We start from the raw sequence: 24,055 nt of genomic DNA, 5'->3' as shown, positions 1-24,055 counted from the left end.
GTCAGGGGTAGGAGGTAAGGGGAAGCTTCCTCCTTGTGGAAACCTGAGATCTAAATGATGTACTTCTAGTTTGGTGGATGATATGAGAGAGGCAAAGAGGACATTTCAGGCAGAAGGAACAACATTTATAGTTACCTGGAGTTGAGAGGGAAGATGGAGAACTGGCAACAGGCCCAGAGCAGAGCGTGTACAAGGCAAAGATATGAGAAAAGACATTGGTTCATATAAGGCCCAGACCATGAAGGATGAGCACCTACCACCCTCATGTCCCCTCTACCCACTGGTTTGTTCTTTTTCCTCCTGGAATGTTAATCTCATCCCATTTTCAATCAGACTAAAAATTTTGAAGCTATGCCTGATCTTCTATTTCCCTTTCCTATCCCACACCTGTTCCGTGAGCATGGCTAGGAATCTTAGTGTCTTGCCTTTATGTATTCATCCATCCTTGATTTCATAAAACATAGTTATTTTTGAGTTACTTACCATTCATGACTTCAAGATTTTAGTGAAATAAACATGAATGGAGCAGATAAGGAAGTAAGACACGCTTGAACTTTGGCACCAGACACAACTGGGTTAGTTTCTTGGTTCTACCTTTCACCTTCTAGCTTTGTAACCTTGGGAAAGTCCCTTGTGCTCTCCAGACCTTTGAACATGGGCAGAAAGAAGCTAATTATGTGTTCCTCAGAGTGCCTGCCACAGGGTCATCAAACATTAAATAGAAGCTTCTATGTCCTCAATTTCCATCCCTAGTTTCCATTTCTCTTTTCAAACTTCTTTTACTGCATTTTTAAACATACATTTCCTCTTCTATTTGATTTTGTGCTCCTAAGGCTACATGTTAGGTTTGGGTTTTTTTTTTTTTTTCTTTTAATGAAAGACTTTTTGGTTTATGTTTCTACTTTTGGTTAGTTTTGGTTTGCACGGGAGTCCTGTTCGGTGGGCTTTGGGTGTTGGAGAAAGGATGCATGGTTTCCCCTTCAGCTTCCTGGAGAGTAGGGAAAGAGGAGATGAGGAACAGAGCAGAGCATACATGACTGTTACTTTTAAAATTGTTGCATTTGAACCTCAGTTTCCTTATCTCTGAAATAAAGATAAAAGTGATTGTGTTTTATCTTGCCTGCAGGGTCATAGCTGGACATTTGCCTCCATCTGTTTACAGTCTTAGCTCCTGCTCTGTCCACGGGCAGGACCACAGGGCTATCCCAAAATCCCCTGTGGCTGCCTTCCAGGTTTCACCACCTGCCCTCTGTTCCTTCACCTACCCCACCACCATTCCCATTCTGCGGCCACTATCTTGTTTCCCCTCTCTATAGTTGCTGTTTGGAATTGATGAGTTAGGAGGACAGCCTGCTTGCTTTGCAATCCCGACTTCACCCCTATAAAGCATGCTTCATATCCCCCCCCCCCCCCCGCCCGCCATCCATGGAGAACAGTCCTGGAGTCAGTTTTGCACTATTTCCACCCCTGTCTCCAGATTAAGTTCCCACGCTCATGTTTCCTGTTCCAGAAGGACCAGCTTTTCTGGAAGGGAGTCTGTGTATTATTCAATTCCACCTTAATGATGTAAGCAATTAAATATGTTTAAGAGAATATGAATTGGGCACTTAGTTTTGATAGCCTCCTGGAAATGATTTCAGATACTTCTTTGTGCCGTGACAATAGCTTGAGTTGAAATACCTATGTTTTCTATCTTCTATATAACTTTATCTTATAAATGTCTCTGGCAACAACAATGAAAATAGGATTCTTTTTCTATTTGTGTAAAAGATGCCATTGGATTTTTGATAGGGATTACATCAAATCTGTAGATTGCTTTAGGTAGTGTGGACTAATCACCTTGCTGATATCACTCTGCCCATAGCTCTGAAACACCACACTGTTTCATATTTATTTTTATATGTCCATCTCACCTGCTAGATTAAAGGATTTTTGGAATTCTGCCTTGCTTATCTTTGTAGCCAAAGTATAAATCTAGAGCAGTTTTTGATATGGGATGCAGGAGAAAAGCCAATAAACCTAGATGGTAACTTTCTTTCAATCTCAAATTTTAATCCTCCTTTGAGATGACGTTTCTCTGAATTATTTAAATGGGTAGTGGTCACTCTATTAGATGGATCTAAGCAGCACTTTTTTTTTTTTGCTTTAGAAAAGCAAAGTTTCAGTATTTTTAAAATGTTTACAATTTCTTAGCATAGCACATGATCCTTTTAGAACATTGATTTGAATAGCCTCTGTCTAAAATACTGTATTAATAGAAAATTTGAGATATTGTAAGGCTACCAGATTATGAAACAACTACCATTAGAAAGGTAGTTTGTTACAGTTCCCAAGAAGTGGGTGCACACCTTGCTATGGGAGGCCCCAAGGGGCAATACCAAAGTTGGTCAGGAGGCAGAAGGAAAAACTGTGGGGAAGAGCATTTACGGTAGTCTTCACAGGAAGCAATGGGTGAAATAATATAAGCAGGCCTAGAATTGGCTAGTTTGAATACTTTTAGCAGGCTCTGGGTAGAGGGGCTGTCCCTATTTGTCTGGTCCCTGGCCCTGGGGTGATGAGGGCAGATGGATAGTGGTCCAAAGTGTGAGAGCCCAATAAAGGAAGTGGTTGGGGGTGTGAGTTCTGGAATGGTTAGTTTGTATTTGAAGATCACGTTCATGAGTTAATTGCTTACTATCTCCAAAATTGACTAACCCTAGGAGGAGACTCCCTCAAGATCAGCAAGGTTCAGATGTCAAAGTATCAGAAATAGAAGACAAAAGACATGGTTATTACAGTGTATGACGCTAAACATGAATGGGCATGTGGGCGAGACAGCAGTCTACAGCTAACTGAATACAAGCACTGTTAAAAGACAAGAACTGCTCCTACGGTATGGCTCTAGGACATAGAATAAATCTAAATGCTCCATGTACTTTTATTGAAGATTATATGCACAGACATCACAGAGACTGGAGAATTCTCTAGAGACCTTAAAATTCTATTTAATTCAGCTATAATCAGATGCTTGAATCACTTTCCATATGGGTCATGTGTGGTTTATCTTGCTTCTGGATATATATTTCAGAGATTCTTTGCTTGTACTAATTCTTAAAGTGGCAAGTCTGTTGCTTCTGCCTCAGTTAAACCATCATTGTTCTTATCTCTTAGTACCAATCCTGTCATCTTCTTGGATCCTGTAGCTCACGCCTTGCTGAATACACTTGTCGCCTGTTGGTATCACTACAGAGTCGGAAACAAATTTCCTTCATTGCTGGATGGCAACTTGTTTCTCGTATCTGGGAAGGAAAGAATTCCCTAACTGCATTGTTACTGATACCCTATAACTATAGGGTATTAATAATTACCCCCTACTGCCCTTTGTTTAGGTAAAAGAAATGAGACTTAAAAGTCACATTTTGAAATAATGAAAAGATCACCTGACCCAAGTCTTTCTAAGATTAGAGCTTATGAAGTTTGTAGTGCACCACAATTTCCGGTATTAAATGCTGGAAATCACAATGGGTCTATAAAACTGGTCAGTGGTTTTTGGTTTTTTGTTGTTGTTGTTGTTTTAGAAGTACTTCTAAGGTCTGTCTTAGAGACATTAATGTTAATACTTCATATTCCACTCTGGGAACTTATCATTATGTTTTTGGGTTTTTTTGATAGGCCTGGTGAGTCAGGATTTCCCATTCATATTTGTGAATTAAGGACACCTGGGGGTATTCCCTGTCACTTAATACAGCAATATGTTTGTCCGATAGACCTCTCCTTTCCTTGAGAAAACTGGCTGGCACTGTTTTGGTAGGTGAGGCTTTTTGACAAGATTTACATTGGGTCAAGAGTTGGAGAGCTGTCAGGCTGAGGAACCCCAAATATCAGAATGGGGAAGAACGGCATCTGCTAGACCCCCTAGCTGTCCACAGGCATATACTTTCATTTCTTTAATCTGACTTTCTTTTCCTTCCTCATGATCCTCCCTACACACCATACAGTCGATCAATATGCTCTTTAAAGTGTAGTCACTACAAGTACACAAGGCTATTCATTATAGCATTGATTGTAATTACACAAAATTGGAAAAAGTATAAATGTCCATAGGACCTCACCATAATATAGAATACCACACAGCCACTAAAAAGGATGAGGCAGACCTACGGGCACTAACATGAAAAAAATGCCCATGATTTTGATTTATTGTAAGTTCTTTGTTTTTGTTTTTTAAAGCGAGAGCATGAGCGGGGGGAGGGGCAGTGGGAGAGGGAGAGAGAATCTCAAGCAGACTGAGCTGAATGTGGAGCCCGCTGTGGCGCTCCATCTCACGACCCTGCAATCACAACCTGAGCTGAAACCAAGAGTCTGAAACCCAACCTACTGAGCCACTTAGGAGCCCCTACTGAAAGTTTTCAAAAGCAGGTTAACAAATAATAATAGAGCCATCACTGCGTGTAAGGGCATCATTGAATCTCACTAACATAATAACTGAAAAACAAAAGCTAGATTTAAAAAAGAACACATAGTTGGGGCACCTGGGTGGCTCAGTCGGTTAAATGTCTGCCTTCGGCTCAGGTCATGATCCCAGGGTCCTGGGATCAAGCCCCGAGTCAGGCTCCCTGCTCAGCAGAGAGTCTGCTTCTCCCTCTGCCTCTGCCTGCCACTCCCCCTGCTTGTGCTCTCTCTCTCTATCAAATACATAAATAAAATCTTCCAAAAAAATAAAAAAGAACACGTAGTATACTCCACTCTTATAAAGTCCAAAAGCAAATACAGCTAAACTTTGGAGTTAGAAATTAGGTTAGTGGTTATGTTATAGACAAGGTGGTTGGTAATTAGAAGGGCGTATATGAGCTTCTTCTCGGGTACTTGTCATGTGCCCTTTCTTGATCTGGGTGTTTAACTAGGCATGTTCATTTGTAAAATTTCCTCATGCTGTAAATTTGTGAATTATGCATTTCTTAAATATTTATTTATTTGAGAGAGAGAGAGAGAGAGAGCGAGTGAGTGGGGGAGGGGCAGAGGGAGAGAGAGAATCTCAAGCAGACTTCCCATTGAGCACAGAACCCCATGTGGGGCTCAAGCTCATGACCCTGAGATCATGACCTGAACTGAAATCACCAGTCCAACGCTTAACCAACTGAGCCACCGAGGCACCCCAATTATGCACTTTTACATATGTGTTACATTTTGATACGAATTTTATTTTAAAGGACAAGCATTTGAATTTTGCAAAAATAAAAGACTGGGGTCAGAAAGTAAAGGACATTCCTAGATGGAGTAAGAGCTGTGGCCAGCCAAGAACATGAGCAAGCTAGATTTCTAGGTTACTACAAACTGTGAGCAAATAGAGGAAGCCAATTGGTGATGGTAGGTTACCAAAGCAGGCAGTAAAGGGGTGGGGGCTCCAAAGTGTCCATAGGGAAGGCTCAGCCAGGCTATTTTATTTCCAGCCCTGGTTTGTATATATCTAACCTTGCAGTAAAATTTTCAGAAACCAAATTTAAAATGAATTAAATTGAGGGCATCTGGGCGACACAGTGGGTTAAGCATCTGACTCTTGGTTTCAGCTCAGGTCATGATCTCAGGGTTGTGAGATTCAGCCCCATGTGGTGCTCTGCACTGGGTGTGGAGGCTGCTTAAGATTCTCTCTCTCTCCCTCCCTCTCCCTCTGACCCTTCCCCTTCCATCCCCACTAGCACACACACTCTCTAAAAAATTTTAAAATAAAAAAAATAAAATAAAATGAATTAAATCGAATATTATAAGCACAGATGTTGATAAAGGATCAAACATATTTATTATTATCACTATTTTAATTCAAGGAACTTCAGTATATCTCTGTTTCTGAAACCAATGAGCTTGACTATAATCATTGTTTTAATTATCCTCTTTACTTTTCCACATGAGGACTTGGAGACTTCACTTGTCTTCAAATGGTTTAAATGCTACCTCTCAAACCCAGCTTTCTCTGTGAATTTTGTCAGCAATCTCTATCATGATATATTAAAATCATAGCAACTACATCAATAATAATAATAATAATAATAGAAGCCATATCAATTTTATAAATACCTTCAGTGAGGCAAGCACTGTGTTCAGTAAATACATTACACAAAGTATTTCCTTTAATCTTCCAGTAATCCAGTGAGGGAGGTATTATGATCATTGCCACTTTTTCACTTTAAAACTGAGTCGCAGATAGGTTCAATAAAATTGCCCAAATTCACGTAAATAGTTAGGGAAGGAGCTTTTAGTTAGGGAACAGATCCCTCTTGACTTATACTATCTGATGTAACCACTAGCTGCATGTGACCATTGAGAACTTGAAATGTGGCTAGGCTAAAATGAGATGAGCTGCAACTATAAAATACACACAGGATTTCAAAGACTTGGTACCAATATATATATATATGTGTATATATATATATATATATAATATTTTGTTAATATTTTTATAAAAATTCCATGTTGAAATGATACTGTTTTAGATATGTTGTATGACATAAAATAACTAAAGTTAATTTTGCCTTTTGTGTGTGTATATCTGTGTGTGCTGCTTTTCCTCTGTCTTGGCTGCTGTAGGTAGATTTGAACCAATACCAGTCTAGAGTCCCAGGGCTAGAAATTCAGATCTCTCACTCTGAGGTGGAGCTCAGTTGTAGGTGTGTGTGAAGATTCCCAGGTATTTCTACTGCATGGCCAGAGTAGAGGACCACTGCCTCAAGTCCAGAAACCTGTGCTGTCTGATACCCAGCCTGCCCCAGGACAGCCTCTGATGGGACAGTTCCAACATGGGCATGAGACATGCCAGTGCTACAAAAGATCAGCCTGAGCAGCTGTGCACACAGCTGACTTCGTAGATGATGCTTATAGATCATGGCAGGACACCCCTAAAATCTAGGGCAAAAGGAGTTAGATTCCTTTAACTTACATCTTACCTGGCTGAGGAATGTGGAGATCCATTAGACCAACCTGGGGAGGGTTGGGTGTCACCTAGATGTTCACCTGGGTGGCAAGCTCCAAGTGGTTTAAGAGGATTAGACTTCCCACTCTATCAAAACTGGTCACATACTCGAAGATTCCTATAAACTACTGGGTCAGATTCTCCCCATTGCCAAGGAAATCATTTTTTATCATTCTGAGTCACACGTCTTGCTGGTAGAATGTGACTTCACCAATGAACAGTGAAACCTAAGTGATTAAAAACTGGGGTTAAAGGTAAGGATTGGGGGACAGTTATTACAAGTTCAGGAAAAATGGAGTTCACAGACCTATTAACAGAGAAGCCAGAAGCCAAAGACTGGTTTTACCTTAGCATTGAAAACTCACCAATAGATTTATTTTGATGCAATTTGCTTTTTACTTATAATTTATTTGTGGGAGAAATAGCACTTGGAAAGCCACTGCATGTTAGAGATACCGATGAGAAGACCCGGGGCCTTTCATTTTTTTCAAAATGTGTTTTATAACATTCACTTATCTATAGTCAGCCAGAGCTGACTGTTTGGGAAAGGAGGGAGAGTGATAAGGGATTATTACAGGAAAGGTTTATTTGGTGGAGAGCACAGGGGAAGAAAAGGAAATTACAGGTGAGAATAAATGTGTTTATGAATTTAAACTGTTATTTTCCCTTAAATATCAAATTTTACAGATAATGCACATCTAAAAGCATTTTGCATGGAAATAAGATAAAATATAATTTTGAATATCAACATTTTGTTATAAAGTGATTATTTTACTTTTTCAAAGTATTTTAAAATGTGCCCTTCCACAGTGGACTGCACAGAGCAAGAGAATCAATCTTTCAGGTAAAAGGACCTCCCTCCAAGAAAGCATAGCCTCTGTTTTATTACTCCACCAGACAAAGAGCCCAACTGGTAAAATGTTATGAGACATCCAGCCCAGAAGCTATTGACTTTATTTTTTTTTAAAGATTTTATTTATTTATTTGAGAGAGAGAATGAGAGAGAGTGCACGTGAGAGGGGGGAGGGTGAGGGGGGAGGGTCAGAGGGAGAAGCAGACTCCCCGCTGAGCAGGGAGCCCGATGCGGGACTCGATCCCGGGACTCCAGGATCATGACCTGAGCCGAAGGCAGTCGCTTAACCAACTGAGCCACCCAGGCACCCGAAGCTATTGACTTTAACAAGGCCTGTTGAGTGCCCACCTCTGTGCAGGGCAAGCATGAGCCAGGGACAGGGACCCAAGAATGAAGATGGTGTTCCTGCCCTTGAGGGGCTCACAGTCAGGCTTTAAGGACACAGATACATGCATTTTTGGTACAAGACAGTCAGTTATGGAAAAGATACAAAAGGGATGTAGGAGGAAATTCTTGAGAAGAATTTTCAGACATAACAGTATGTATTCTGAGTTTTTATGGATCAGTGGATGTGTTAGTTTGTTAGGGCTGCCCACGACTAAGTAGCACAAACTAGCGGTTCAACAACAAAAATGGTATTGTCTCACAGTTCTGCAGGCTAGAAGTATAAATCCAGTTAGCATGGTTGGTTCCTTCTGAAGACTTTGGGAAGAATGTGGGAGAGTGTGTGCCTTGCTTCTCTCTTAGCTTCTAGTGGTTTTCTGTCAGTCTTTGGCCTTCTATGATTTGAAGAGTCACTGCCCCAACCTGCCTTCATCTTCACGTGGCGTTCCCCCCTGTGTGTGTGTGTCTTTCTCTGTGCCCAAACCTCTTCTTTGGATAAGGACACAGTAAAATTGGGTTGGGGTCCATCCTAATGACTCCATACTAATTTGATCATCTGCAAAAGCCTCATATCCAAAGATCATATTCACAGGTATGCTGGTTAGTACTTCAACATCTTTTGGGGGACACAATTCAACCCTTATGGGGATTGGGGTTTTTCAAGTAGAGAAGGAAGGGGACTTCCAAGTAGAAATAACACAGTGTTGAAGAAAGAGAGCATTTCAGTACCGCCTGATCATTTCACTCCCCTGCATGCAGGCTCAGGGAGTTTGTGTGATCTTCCTGATATTCTTATAATATATACTCTCTTGGTGCCCCACCCTGCCAGTGTGTGCTTGATTTCATCGATCTCCCCGTGAGTATCCATTTCATTCTCCTTCAGGACCCCTTTTACCTTAATGAAATCATTCTTTTTTCTTCAATAGCAGTTATCAGCCATTTAAGTCTTTGTTCATTTTTGTCTTCAAGTTAAAAAAGTGCAAATCCCAGTTTCCAACATTCTAAATATACTTCCCTTTCCTGCTTAAGGTTCATTTGCCATTCCTTGTAAGCCCCTAATATTTTAATCTTTCTTCAGCATTTGTTGATTTTTAAGAAGAAAATTCAAGAAGCCCTCTTGTTCCAAGAATAATTAATACTGGAATAAATCCATTTAAACTTAATCCGGTTAAAATAGGGACCACAGTGTCATAGGCCTACAATTAGGGAGAGACTGACATACCCAGATTATGAGGTTGACTTGATGAATAGAAATAAATACTAGAATTAGGCAAGAACTAAGCTCATAAATGGTGGGATCATTAGTGAATGTTGTTGTATCGTGTTGACTTTTGCTCCTCTATGTAGGCTATTAAGCACAGGGCCTCCAATAATGAATAGTTAGATAAGAGGAGCCTTACTGGTATTGTTACATATACTTCTAGAATGAACTATCAGAGCAATCATGCTTGCATTTGACACCTAGTGGTGGTACCACATAACGTCTGATTTGCATATGCTGAATATGAGGTGGTCTAGGTAGAAAAGCTTTTGCTCTTGTATATGACTTACGGGTGTCTGTGTTTCTGTGTGTCTCTGTGTCTGTGTGTGTCTGTGTCCATGTTTAAGCCTCACATTACTTGGATACCCGCACATTTAGGGAAATCATGCTTAAGTTTGGTGTCTTATACACTTAATTTAAACTGGTGATATAGAGAAAAATTTCCCAAGAGGCAGGGGAATCCTAGAGCCCCCTACCTGAAGGGGACATGGAGCCACCTTTTAGAACATTCTCCATTCTCTAACATATACAGAGATAGTTCATCAAGGTCATCCACTCCTCTATTCTTCATCTAGAGCCCTCCAAAGGGAAATGGTATAAGAAAGCTGCAGCTATGATTTTCTTTTGGTATCATTTTTTTTTTCTATGTAGTAGAGCTCAACAAGTTTTTGTGAAGGGTCTTCTAGAATGCTAAAGACTATTACAATATCCGAAAGCATTCTAGCGAGCAGTTTTGCACACCGGGACCTCAACTGTGAGCTGTCTAGTTTAGCAGACAATGCTGTAGCCCACAAGTTTTCCAAGGATTCTGTGTCTCTGGGAACAAAGAACACACTTTTCTTCTCAAAGGGTTTATGTGAGGAAAACCGTGAAAGACAGCCCATGCCCCAAGGAGGATCACTTGCATTACATCCTCTAAAACATCTGGGTAAGAAATTCAGCAACACTATTGAAAAATTCAGTTACCAAGAGTAAAAGTATAAGGCATCATGAGTAAAGAAAATGACAAAAGTAAATTCCTTCAGTACCGGTCCCAGGGCACAGGCAGTGGGGACCAGAGACAGCCAGTCACTGACTGCCTAGAGATAAGCCTAGCTTTCCATAAGAGAAGTAGAGTATTTTAAAAGGCCTATTTTTAATGTGAACACTGGCTTTAGGAAAAAAACCAGGGGGTGGGGGGAGTAGCATTTTGTGCATCAATTCTATGCCATAGACACTTTATCTGTGTTCTCTTATTGAATCCTTAAACAAATATGGGAGGTATGTAATGTTTTCCCCATTTTATTTATAAAGACAATGCATAGGAGAGGTTAAAGACAATCATAGGTGGTGTTTACACCCAAGCATACCCACCAGCCAACCATACTGTTCCCTGAGCTAGATGGGCTCCCATTTATCTTTCTAGAGTCTCAGACCAGCTGCTTCCTAGAAGGATTTTTTTCCACTGGGCCAATGTCAGTTTCTGAAACTTCACCATACTTTACTTTCTCTAGTTTCACCTTTATAGCCTGAAATATGATCCTATAAAAAGAGAAGAGTGAGTTCTGTGCATTAGAGAAAAGGAAAAGGAACAGAGTTGGAAGCTGGAGAACAATGGAAACATCCTTTACCAATTCTTATTTAACCAAAGGTTGGTTCTGTCCTCAAAAATGACTTTATAGGGACGCCTGGGTGGCTCAGTTGGTTAAGCGACTGCCTTCGGCTCAGGTCATGATCCTGGAGTCCCGGGATCGAGTCCCACATCGGGCTTCCTGCTCAGCAGGGAGTCTGCTTCTCCCTCTGACCCTCTTTCCCTCTCATGCTTTCTATCTCTCATTCTCTCTCTCTCTCAAAAAACTAAATAAAATCTTTAAAAAAAATGACTTTATAATCTGGGTTTTTAAAAATGGAGTGCAGCAATGTTGACATCCCATAGAATAATAATAACAGTTACCATGTATTAGATAGAACCAAATTAAACTGCCAGTTATTACCAGTTATTGCCTCCACCCATGGCAATTTTATATAGTTCAGCCTAATATTGAGTGAGCACTCAGAGTTAGGTATGGCAACACACTGTATGTCTTAACTTATTCAATCCTCACAATGTCTCTATAACGAAGTTAGTGGTAGCCTCAAGTTACAGAGAAGGCATTCACTGCTTTCTGGAATTAGGCTGGAATTCTGGCTTCTGCATCCAGGCTGAAGTGGTAGAAGACAGGGCAGGTTTGGGGAAGGTACATTTGCCTTGCAGTACATGAAAGATACGTGACAGAGTTCCCAGAGAGTTATGGGGCTACCTTCATGATTCCTCTAAAAAAGCTCATGCAGTTGCTCAGTGACCTCTATGTCCCTAAATTAAAGGACATTATCTTATTTGGCCCCTCAGAAGCATTCAGTAGCCTGAACTTTTAGAAAAAAACCTTTTTATTTTCTTCCATGTTTCTTATCATGTTTAGTTACTGTGGTTATTTGGAGGATATTCTTTTTCCTTTTTTGCTTTGCCTGGTTCCTTTTTCATCTCCTCTATAGGATCCTTCTCTGCCCTCCCATGAAATTTTGGAGTCCTTCAAAGCTCTATCTCAGACATTCTTCTCTCATTACTCTGTATTTTCTCCTGGGCCATCTTATCAAAACACTTAGTTGTGGTTATATGCATAACCTGTAATTTTATATCCAGAACCCTGTCACCCCCTGTTACCCTAGATCTGCATATTTAAATGTCTACTTTACATCTCTACTTAGATATCGTACAGGCTTTCAAAACTCACCAACTCCAAAACTGAGTTTGTTATCTTTCCTTCCAAGTTTGAACCTCCTCCAAAATACGCTTAGTTAAGAACATTTAGTCCCTTAAGTATTTTCAATCTAAGTGCTTTTTACTTCTGTTTACTCCTTTCTCCACCATGGTTGTTACTACTCTCGTACAAACATCCTTCATATCTTACCTGAGCTGATTTAATATCCTCCTAACAGGATTCTGCATTTATTTTATTCCTTCTAATCTTTCCTGCATATTCCATAAAATGAATGTAAATATTATCACATCACGTTCTTCTCCTTTCAAATCCTTCAGCACCTTTCTGCTGTTGTGGTGACTTGTTGATTGTACACTGCGTCCCCATTGCCTCTGTGTTGTTCTGCTCAGCTGGTAAGGAAAATGATGTGTACAAAGGCCCTGTGGTAGTAGATAACTTCCAGATTCCTGAACATGCCATTTTATCTCCTACCCCAGGGCCTATGCACAAGCTGTTTCCTTTTCCTGGACCACTCTCCCCATCCCCATTACTCTTACCTGGCTTCTAATATTATATCTGAGGTCTCTGATCTCTGGCTTCTATGACTAGGTCAGTTTTCCATAAAATATGCTTTTGTAGCATTATCCAGTTCCTTATTGTAACATTTATTACACTCAGTATTTCATAACTCTGCCTTTATTCAGATAGGAAATTAAAGTTTATAAAGGTAAAGTAATATATCTGTGATTACTCATATTGAAAGTGGCTAAAATTGAACTCAAATCCAAAATTGCCAGACTCCCAACCCTTTGTTTCTTGCACCTCGCCCACACTAGCTCTTGTGTAACACTCTATGAATCAAAGGCATTGAGTGCTATCACCGAACTACACCTGGGTCTATAAATTCACTCAGTCTTTAGAGTTTTAATTTCACTCTTGATTTAAACTCAGAATTGATTTTGTGCATTTCCCCAGGCTATATTTGACTAGCTTCAAATAAGAACAAAAACAGTACCTAGATTTTATGTGGAAATCATTCAGTTTAGTAGATAGTCATTTTTTTTGTTTTAATGGGTATTATTATCCATCATTTTCATAATTCTTTTTATTGGCAGAGGCAGGGTGAGGTAGATTATCATATTCAAGTCACACTTATTCCATTATAGTCATCAACTGACAAAAACTAAGTGAGATGAAATTCTCTATAGTTGGTACAACTACTTGTTTCCAAGTTCAATTGAAAAATTGAATGGGCTTAAAAATGTGGGGATGGAAAAGATGACATTCTTTAAGATGGCAATATGCCCAAACAAGGTCTCAGTGACATATTTTTTATTCCTTTAATTTGAATTTTGCCACATTAAAAATATCAACTAAGGCTTGCCAGAGCCACGTGATTGCCCCTCTCCATTTCTTCAGAAATTAGGCTTAAATTCTGTTTTCTGATACTTCAGTCTGAATAAAATGGAAATAGAGCCTAAGATGGGAGTGAAGAAGGGATAGTGTTCTATTTTTTCTTTAAATTTTTTTATTGTTATGTTAATCACCATACATTACATCATTAGTTTTTGATGTAGTGTTCCATGATTCATTGTTTGTGCATAACACCCAGTGCTGCACGCAGAATGTGCCCTCTTTAATACCCATCACCAGGCTGACCCATCCCCCCACCCCCCTCCCCTCTAGAACACTCAGTTTGTTTTTCAGAGTCCATCATCTCTCATGGTTCGTCTCCCCCTCCGATTTCCCCCCTTCATTCTTCCCTTACTTCTACCTTTTTCTTTTTTTTTTCTTAACATATATTGCATTATTTGTTTCAGAGGTACAGATCTGTGATTCAACAGTCTTGCACGATTCACAGCACTCACCATAGCACATACCCTCCCCAATGTCTGTCACCCAGCCACCTCATCCCTCGCACCCCACCCCCACTCCAGCAACCCTCAGTTTGTTTCCTGAGATTAAGAATTCCTCATATAAGTGAGGTCATATGATACATGTCTTTCTCTGATTGACTTATTTCACTAAGCATAACACCCTCCAGTTCCATCCACATCGTTGCAAATGGCAAGATCTCATTCCTTTTGATGGCTGCATAATATTCCATTGTATATATATACCACCTCTTCTTTATCCATTCATCTGTCGATGGACATCTTGGCTCTTTCCACAGTTTGGCTATTGTGGACATTGCTGCTCTAAACATCGGGGTGCACGTACCCCTTCGGATCCCTACATTTGTATCTTTGTGGTAAATACCCAGTAGTGCAATTGCTGGATCGTATGGTAGCTCTATTTTCAACTTTTTGAGGAACCTCCATACTGTTTTCCAGAGTGCTTGCACCAGCTTGCATTCCCACCAGCAGTGTAGGAGAGTTCCCCTTTCTCCGCATCCCCGCCAACATCTGTCATTTCCTGACTTGTTAATTTTCACCATTCTGACTGGTGTGAGGTGGTATCTCATTGACGTTTTGATTTGAATTTAATAGGAGTGAAGAAGGGATAGTGATAAGAAAAAAGAAAATAAGTCCTAGAAATCAGACTGTGCATATAGGTTTTCATCCAGGTCTGTTGTGTCTGATATCTGTTTGCCTAATTAAAGATGAATTACTGCAATTGACTTTGCTGTTAGAGGAACACCACAAGTCATGGACTCATTTCAGCTGGCTCTGAAAGCTTCTGGGTCATATTGAAAGAACCGCAGAAAGTCATGGTATGGGGAATTCTATGTCCACAAACCAGCCTTCAGCCTAGTTTTCTGGCTACAAATTGGCATCAACACTGAGTGAAGCTAGGCCAGAACGAAAAACCAGGCAGTTTACCAGTGCAGGGAGGGAGAATGTTGAGAACAATACTCAAATCCAACACACAGGGTGTCTTCCTGGAGCCTGACCAGGCAACCTGAAAATCCCCGCAAAAAATGGACTGGCAAATAGATGGTATGGAAAAGAAAATGAACCATGAGTATCTACCTGTCAGTAGATCATGCTACAATATCCACTGAGGCCTGGAAACCCATGGGTCACCACTTTCCCTTATGACACTCTGCCCTCTGAAAAGGACCTTGTGAGTACAGAGTCACACAATGAGGACGCCAGGTTTGGATGGGAAAGCCCCACTGAGAGGAGCCACGTCTAGATCTCAGGAACAGGTAGGATCATTTGCATGTGGTCGCTCAGGAGAGGAGGATTTGCAGGAAGCCAGGGAGGACATAGTGTGGATAAAAGAGAAGTAATAAACGTGAAGAACATCCCCAGGTGAGACTTGATGTATCATACACAGCTTAAAGCAGAAAATCCCTCTAAAGGCAGAAATATCTACTTATTCCCTAAGGCAATAAGTCTTACAGTGTCAACTATGTAAGAAGCATTGCACTAGGTGTTGGGGAAATAGCAAATCAAATAGATCAACAAAAACACGGCCCCTTGCACCAATGAAGTTTACAGTGCAGTGCAAGATTTTTTTGAGATAATGACACTTAATTTGAGACCAAAAAGGTGAGTAGACATTTAAAGGACAAATACAAGAATAATATTCAGGAGAGAGAAAGAGAGGAGTATGTATTGAGACTCTGAAGAGTTGAATGTTAGACATGGTGGAAGAAAAAGACACTGGTTAGTATGGGTGGACAATGTTGTATCAAGCATGTATTTTTTTATATTATGTCTATACTTCTATATTCCCTGTATTCTTTTGTCCCCAAGGATTAATATTTTGCTACATAAAATAAGGCACTTATATGAAATTTATCATTTGATACATTTTGACATAAGTATTCATCATGAGAACATCATCACATTTGAGACAATGAGCATATCTCTGACTCTCCAGTGTCTCCTCATGTCACTTTGTGGTCTCTTTCCTCTACTCCTCCCTACTCCTGACCCCAGCTACCCACTCATGCTTTCTGCTACTATGGATTAGTTTCCATTTTCCAGGATTTTTTTTTAAGATTTTATTTACTTATTTGAGAGAGAGACAGAGATAGTGAGAGGGAGCATGAGTGGAGGAAAGGGAGAATCAGGCTCTCCACTGAGCAGGGAGCCTGACTCGGGACTCAATCCCAGGACCCTGGGATCATGATCTGAGCCGAAGGCAGATGCTTAAACGACTGAGCCACTGAGGCGCGCCTCCATCCTCCAGGATTTTGTATAACTGGAATAACACAACAGATACTTTTCCTTGTCTGACTTACTGCACTCAACCTAGTTATTCTGAGATTCATGTGTAGAATTGCTTATATCACTAATTCATTCCTTTTTATTGCTAAGTGAGATTCCATTGTATGGCTATACCACAGTTTGTTTATTCATTTACCTGCTAATTGGCTTTTGGATTGTTCCAGGTTTTTTGTTTTTTGGTTTTTTTGCTATTGCAAGTAAAGCTGCTATGAATATTTATGTACATAATGAACATATGCTTGCATTAGTTTTGGGTAAATACTTAGGAATGGAATGGCTATGTCATAAGGTAGGTATGTGCTTAACTTTCTATGAAACTATTTTTTAAGTGGTTATACCATTTTTCATTTCTACCAGAAGTATATGAGAATACAAATTGTTCACACCCTTGGTATGGCCAGCCTTTAATATTAGTGATTCTAGTAGCAATGCCATGTGTCTCATTATAGTTTAATTTTCAACTCTACAGTGGCTAATGATGTTGAGTACCTTTTTATTTGTTCTTGTTTATTTGTTCTATTCAGTGGTTCTCAAAGTATATTTCACAGACCAGCAGCATCAGAATCACCTTGGAAACCTTGGAACTTTAAAAAAAATGCAAATATTCTGTCTCCACTTCATACCTGGTAAATCAGTAACTCTAGGAGAGAAAGTAGGTGGCAATCTGTTCTTCAGTAGTTCTCAAGGTGACTCCAATGCACTGTAGAGTTTGAGAACTACCGCACTATGTTAAGAGAGAAAGAAAAAGAATAGGTACAAATGCAATTAATTTTGTATATTTTGTGTTATAAGTAGAGATGATTTATACTATTCAGACTTCCTTTTCTTTATAACATATATAGGGAGATCTGAAAGTGAGGGAGAGTAAGTCAGATGTTTGAGTAGTATGGAGGAGGTATGGATATCCATTAGAAAAATGGAGAAGCAGGTTGATGAGGTCATTAGTCACTATTAGATGTCTACTTAAGTAATGCCATTGTCAACTTTTATTGCTGCCCATCTTCCTGATTGTATAATCTTCTCTCCCAATTCTGAGCTGCTCAAGGTAGAGATATGAAAAAAGCAGCTTCTTGGATTTGTATGCAGTTATTCTGCCAAATGGGTTAAAGGGGAAGAGAAAGAGATCAGTTGTTGAGGGTATTTGCAAGAGAGTGAATGAGTGTAATCATGGATCATAGTCTCTCTGTGTAAAGAAAGAAAGAAAATGAAGACAAGAGGATAATAATTAACAGATAGAAAGTTCTGAGACCTATAGATAAAAAGGTCTTGATGAGCTGGAAGAACTGCTTCAGTAGACATACTTCAGAAATGAGCTGGGAGTGTAAATGGTAATTAATGGCTAAAAAGTGACATGCTTATTTTTGAATTCTTATTTTTTGTGATAAGGAGCTGTAAGATATTACCTTGGTAATAGAGGTTGAGATTACTGTGCCAGATCATTGGTATTGAAGTAGTCAAGAATGGGTGAATAAATATTCACATACATATTGAGGTTCTCTTTCATTAGTGATATCAATCATAGTAGTGGAGGGATGAATGGGAGACAGACAGCCGAGGACCAAATCAGAAAATACAGTGGCATAGGTATCACATAAAATAAATTGGAAGTCATCACTGGCACAGGAAAATTCTGGCAGACACATATTTCTTTCTGTGGAAGGTTATTTGGGGCCCCATAATTTCAAAAACATATGTCCCAGTATGTGCTAAATTTATGGAATGCCTTTTGGTAATAAGATTCATCATTAAGCTATCTGTGTTTAAGTGTGTTTTAACCATGCATATACAAAAAATAACAACCAGCTAGCCTGGAGATGATCGCAAAGAAATTGAATCATAATAACTTCCTCATGTTTTCCTATTCATGACAGGGACAAAAATGTTTCCTTTGAAAAGCTCCTACCAACTCAGAAGTCCAAGGATGGAAATTGTGCCCTGCTAACATCCATTCTAATTCTGTTTTTCAAATTCACAGAGAGTGAAGAAGTTTATCAAAGGCAGGTGCTGTCAATTTCATGTATCATCTTTGGAATTGTCATCGTGGGCATGTTCTGTGCAGCATTCTACTTCAAAAGCAAGTAAGACCATCTCTCTCAAGTATTAAAAGGTTACTTCTCAGAAGACGCACTCTTTCTTTAACTTCACAGTCTCTGCTCCAGGCAGAGGGATCTTGTGCAAATGGATCCATCAAACATCTACAAATGACTTAGAATCTCTTATAGACTGTGGGGAGTATATGCAGCATGTGTGTGTGTGGGGGGGGTGGGTTTCTCTTTGGTGCACATAGTGATCATTCCTCTCTGTGATCATGAACACTCCATGTTCTTTGCAGTTTCTGATTACCTGCCAAAAGTAACGGCTCAGTATCTATCACTAAGGAGTTAACACTTCTGAATAGAGAGGTCATTGGTGTAGACCTAAGTATTGTCAATGAATACTAGACTTTTTTGGAAAAAAAAAACCCACACTTTTCCTTTCATAGTATTTTTACCTGATACCCATAAAGGTTTCAGCCAATTATGAAATATGAATACTATAAGATCTACTTTGTTTCATCAATTGGTAAGCACATCTCGAATATCCCCCATACTTACCCTGCTAAGAAACCAAAACTTCTGTGGTACCTGGCTGCTCAGTCAGAAGAGCATGGGGCTTTTGTCTTAGGGTTGTGAGTTCGAGCCCGACATTGGGTGTAGAGATTACTTAAGTAAATAAATACATAAACTTAAAAAAACCCCAAAACTTTTGCTATGATAAAGGTGCTAATTTTTGACTAATGAAGTATAATAAAATATATACATACCTATATATACATACAAATATATTTATTCCAAATGGACTTTGATAAAGGTGTTTTATTTATGGAAATTTTAAGTTATGCAAGCCTTAAGAAGTTGGCACAGATTCTATTCCTACAGCTTGTCTGAAATGCAAGCCAATGTGTAATTGCTTTTCATTGGACCTATATTTGTCTACACATTTGCTCTTCTAAAAATGGATCCATTTCCAGATATAGTCTATGACACCTATCTGCATGTTGTATATGTTGATCTTTAAAAAGAACAGCAATTATGATTTTAAAAAATAATGGAAACGGGTATAAATCCATAATTAGTAACTATTATTTTTAATGAACTATTTCAGAATAGGTTTAGATTTTCAGAATTACTGTGAAAATAGTACAGATAGATCCCACGTAACCCAGACCCAGTTTCCCCTAATACTAATGTCATATATTAGTATGTTGCATTTGTCACAATGAATGAAATAGTATTCATACTGTATTACTGACTGAAGTTCATACTTCCAGATATCCTTAGCTTTTACCTAATGCACTTTGTTCCAGGCCCCCATCTAGGATACCACATCATATTTAATTGTCACATCTCCTAGGCAACTCTTGGCTGTGACAGTTATTAGTGTTCATTTTTGAGAACCTACTCTTTGTCAGGGACACTGGGCTTATCCCCCATTCCTCACAATAATTGGAATTGTTCATTATTGCTGCACTTTTCAAATAATAACAGAAGTTAATTTTAAAATATTAATTTGTCAAAGCCACACAGATGGGGTCTTTGAATTTCCCCAGTCCTAGTTGAAATTGCATGCTCCAAATCACTCTACCACATTGGCTCCCACGGTCCTCCCGCTAGATGGTGGAAGGTGAAACTGTTTAGGGTGAATCAGGATTATCATGCCCTGGTGCCACCCATAATGCTTGGCGTCCTCTAGAGAGCTTATGTGATATATGGTCAGGATTTTACATGCCTCACTCAACACCTGCATTCAAATCACCAGGCTGCCACTTGCGTGTTGTGTATTATTAGGCAAATTGCATCCAGTTCTTCAGCCTCAGTTTCCTTTTAGGTAAAATATGGCCGAAAATAATACTTACCTTATAGAATTTGTTAGGGATTAATGGGATAGCATTGTATAGAGCATAGCATAGTGTTCCAGAGAGTAAATAATGAAGACTTGCTATGGTTAATACCTACGGTTTTCCACACTGGAACCGAGAGGCTGGGTAACTACAGAGTGAAGAGCATGCACCGGAGCACGAGAGGGGTAATCACACGCTGCAGGGCGTTCGAAGGGTCTCCCTGCAAGTGCTGTGTACAGGAAAGAAATTGTGTATTTAACAATAAGCAAATTACCATCAAGTGGCGGTTAATCACTTATTTTTAGAGTATAATTTGTAGTTGTACTACATGTAAGGGAAAGACTGATTATGACAATCACAAGAACGGAGAGCAGCTGGATGACTCGAGGACCTCCATCTTCAGGGCTGTCAATCTCTCCCTCTCCAGGCAGCACATGGGCTCTGAGATGAACACCTCCTCCTGGGGCTCAGTGAGGTGTGGGGGTTTAATGTAAACACTGTGCAACATCATTCATTCTGGGGGACTTCCAGAACTGAGCCAGGGGAGGAACACTAATCAGGATGTTGTCTTTCTGCCTGCCCAGCTGGGACACATTTTTATTAAAAATTAAATAAATAAGAAAATGTGAGAATAATAAAGTAATACTAAAAATTGAAGCCTTTTCCGAGTGGAGTTATATTTCTCATTAGAGACCTAGAGTGTATTTCCTTCTAGCACAATGTCCAGGCAGGGCCTTCCTTTATTTTTCTTTGCCAGAGAGGAGTGCTACACCTCACACCAAGCATCTAATCTATATAGCTGAAAGCAGTGTAAATTTTTATAGCACACTGGCACATGTGTCTTTCCACTTGTTCCTGGAATTCTAATTCCCATCCCCAGATCTCAGAGATAATAGCATAGGCAGACTCTATCTTGATCTTTCCTTACTTTCACACATACCATAAGGTTGTTAAAATGTGTATCATTTGTTTGACTTCATCTTGGAAGTGCCAAGTCTTCTAGGGTTCTAGGAACTCTCCATCATTGGTTTTTAAATAAATTCACTCAAACCAGCATTCTGTATACTGGGATATACAGTTTCTAGCCAGAGAAAGTCAGGAGTTACCCAAAAGCTCACATTCCCTTGGATCATTCATATTTCAGTTCCAATAATCCCTCAGATCCACCACTCTGGTCCTTTGTCCATTGTCTTGTGACCCTTGGTATGGCTTGACCTCACCACATGGAATATTATAGCAAATTGTTAGCAGACGAAAGTATGAAGGCAGATAACATGATGAGGTAGAAGTGATCAACACCTTCTTGGATTTAGAGGATTTTCTGAGTTAATTGAACCTCCATAACTCTAAAGGACACAAGGAAAGAAATTATCTTCTCACCACTTCCAATAAGTCCATTTATTCCCATAAGTGGTTAATGGAACTATTAGTTGAGTTACTCAAATCTGGCTGATGGGGCTCATGTGGCAACTTTAAATTCTTCCAGGTTTCTTTTTACTTTCAACTCATATGGGTAAGAAGTGTGAGGCTGCCTGTAGGAGTCCTTAGTAGACTTGGGAAGTGCAAGACACAATTCAGCTCTAAAAAACGGAATTGGGATAGGAGAGGAGATGTTCCAGGAGGCAGAAGCTAGGACAAATAATGATCGCGACTGGGAAAAACAGAAGGAAAAAGGAAAAAATGGTGCTCCCAGTAAAAACCAGTCCTGACTATAGGTATCACCTTCGGAAGTCAAAGATTTTAGCCCAAAGAAAGCCTGTTGAAGACAGGCAGTGAATGCTCTGATATGCAGCTTTGATTCTCTCGAGCAGTGAAGATCTTAGCCCTCCAGTTGCTAAAACAAATATGATTAAGAGTTGCCTTGCTCTGACTTGAGATAGCACCTCCAATGACAGGTCAAAGTGAGGCTCCGAAGGCCTCGATCTTTGCCCCAACTTAGAGTGCAAGGCCATGCCAGTTTCAGAGCCCCCCAAGGGATTTGCTGAGCTCTTCACTGAGACTGCATTATGTTCCAGTTTGTCCCTCAGCCCAGTCCTGCTTCCCTTCCTTTCATTCTTTCATTCCACATGTCTTGATCCAAAGTGCCTCCCCTAATAAAAATCCTGCATGCTGTCTCCCTCTCAGTGCCTGCTTCCCCAGGAACCCATCCCACAACATTACCAGTAATGCCAACCAGTGGACTTGTGATGCCTGATATTCCACAACTTACATGCCATTTCTTTCTGATGAACTGGACCAGAGAAACTTAAATCTCAACAAACTATAAAATGTTAACACTGACATTGTTAGGCTAGCAGGGTTCTAGTGTACAATGCCTGTATCTTGTCTTTCCCAGAGCATTGACTCTTGTGAGAGAGCTAATGGTATTTTAATCAGACACCTCTCCTGTCCTGGTTCCCATTTGCTGGGTGAGAGAGGAAAGAGCAAAAATATGTGTGTTTGGGACAGGGTAGGGATGATACCTTTCTGGTTGAGAAAGGAAAGTCTGTTTATCCTGGAATATTAGTGAGTCAGGACTTTAGAAGCCAGTAAGGAAAGCAAATTATATAAGGATTTAGGAAAATGCAGTCACATGTTTTTATGAGGAAAATTCCTTCAGAAGTCAGCATTTCCCAGACACTGAATTACAGAATTAATTAGTTAATTAACAGATAGTTAATATTTCTACTATTTAATCCTTCAGAGAGTAACTGGGTCCTCACTCTGTGCCAAGCCCCCTTTACTGCCTCATGATAATTTACTTGGGTAGAACCTCCTGATCTCCTGTTTCCTTCATCAGTGAATCCCTGATGGGATTTTGTGGCTATAATGTGCTTCATAAAATGCTGATATAATAGATTTATTTTTAACAATAGGCTACAGATTAGCTCTTAAGAAATAGATATATTATTACAACTGGATTAAAGCAACTAAAAGTACTGGAGATAAAAGCCCCCCCCAAAATTGAAAAGATAAAAAAAAATTTTTTTTAAACAAACAGAGCTACATCACTGCTATTATAAATTCAAAAGAGTTAATGATGCTCAGAGCTTCCAAATCTGGTAGCAAACACTGTCACTTGCTTGTGAGAGATGCAATTAATACCATCCTTTCTTTCATCTTTGAGCCAATGTTCTAATTTCTCTGTAGGATCTGCCCATACAACTAAGCTTGCTAAATAATAAGGGGAGCAGATCAACACCTTACAGGTGTTCTCATATTCGGTTTCTACAGTATCCATGGAAGTTAGCTTTTACAACACCATGCACAGATGAGGAAACTGAGCCTCAGAGAAGTTTAGGAAAACAGTCATTTCGATTTAGGAAATCAATATAGAAGTGGTGGGTGGCAGTGGTGGGATTCAAATCCCGATCCCTCTGATACCCAAGTCCATTCTCAGGAAAAGTTCTCTGCAGGAAACCGTGCACATAATCCACCAAAGGCTCTATCTTTGACAGGGATCTTAGGAAGAGTTAAAAGTTCGGGCTGGCAGAATGATTCTGCAATATGTGTGTGTGTTTATGGGCACTGAGTCTTCTGCTGATAGATAATTACTGTAAAGCCCTTGGAAGAGAGCAGCTAATAAGGGAGTAGTTTGTTGCATCCTTCTGGTGTGACTTAAGCAACAGTCACCCACATAGGTAGGCAAGAGTACTTTACTCAGAATCTGAAACTCAAGAATAGTCTCAGTCTTCCCACTGAGAAGCTGTGGGAATATGGGCAAGTGATTTGACAGTCCCAAGTGGTGGTTGAGAGTACAGAGTATGCAGCCAGATGGGCTGGGTTCAAATTCAGCTCCACCACTTACTAGCAATGTGACTTTGGAAAAATTATTTAACTTCTCTGTGCCTCAGTTT

The 24,055-nt window shown here is 39.8% G+C and overlaps 1 protein-coding gene across 6 annotated transcripts in view; it reads left to right on the top strand.

The window, feature by feature from the left end:
* NRG3 (neuregulin 3) overlaps nt 1–24,055 on the top strand; it is a 1,101,926-nt gene that overhangs the window by 1,051,538 nt on the left and 26,333 nt on the right. For all 6 annotated transcript variants that reach the window (XM_028098949.2, XM_088019858.1, XM_028098948.2 and 3 more), the window contains exon 5: nt 18,315–18,417. In XM_028098949.2, the coding sequence (XP_027954750.1) occupies nt 18,315–18,417 (103 nt within the window). The remainder of the gene's footprint in view (nt 1–18,314; nt 18,418–24,055) is intronic.

Source organism: Eumetopias jubatus, unplaced genomic scaffold, assembly GCF_037043125.1.
Source record: "Eumetopias jubatus isolate StellerSeaLion01/CBP00866 unplaced genomic scaffold, mEumJub1_p1.0 scaffold_17, whole genome shotgun sequence".
NCBI lineage: Eukaryota > Metazoa > Chordata > Mammalia > Carnivora > Otariidae > Eumetopias > Eumetopias jubatus.
This window is presented reverse-complemented; position numbering and strand designations above follow the sequence as displayed.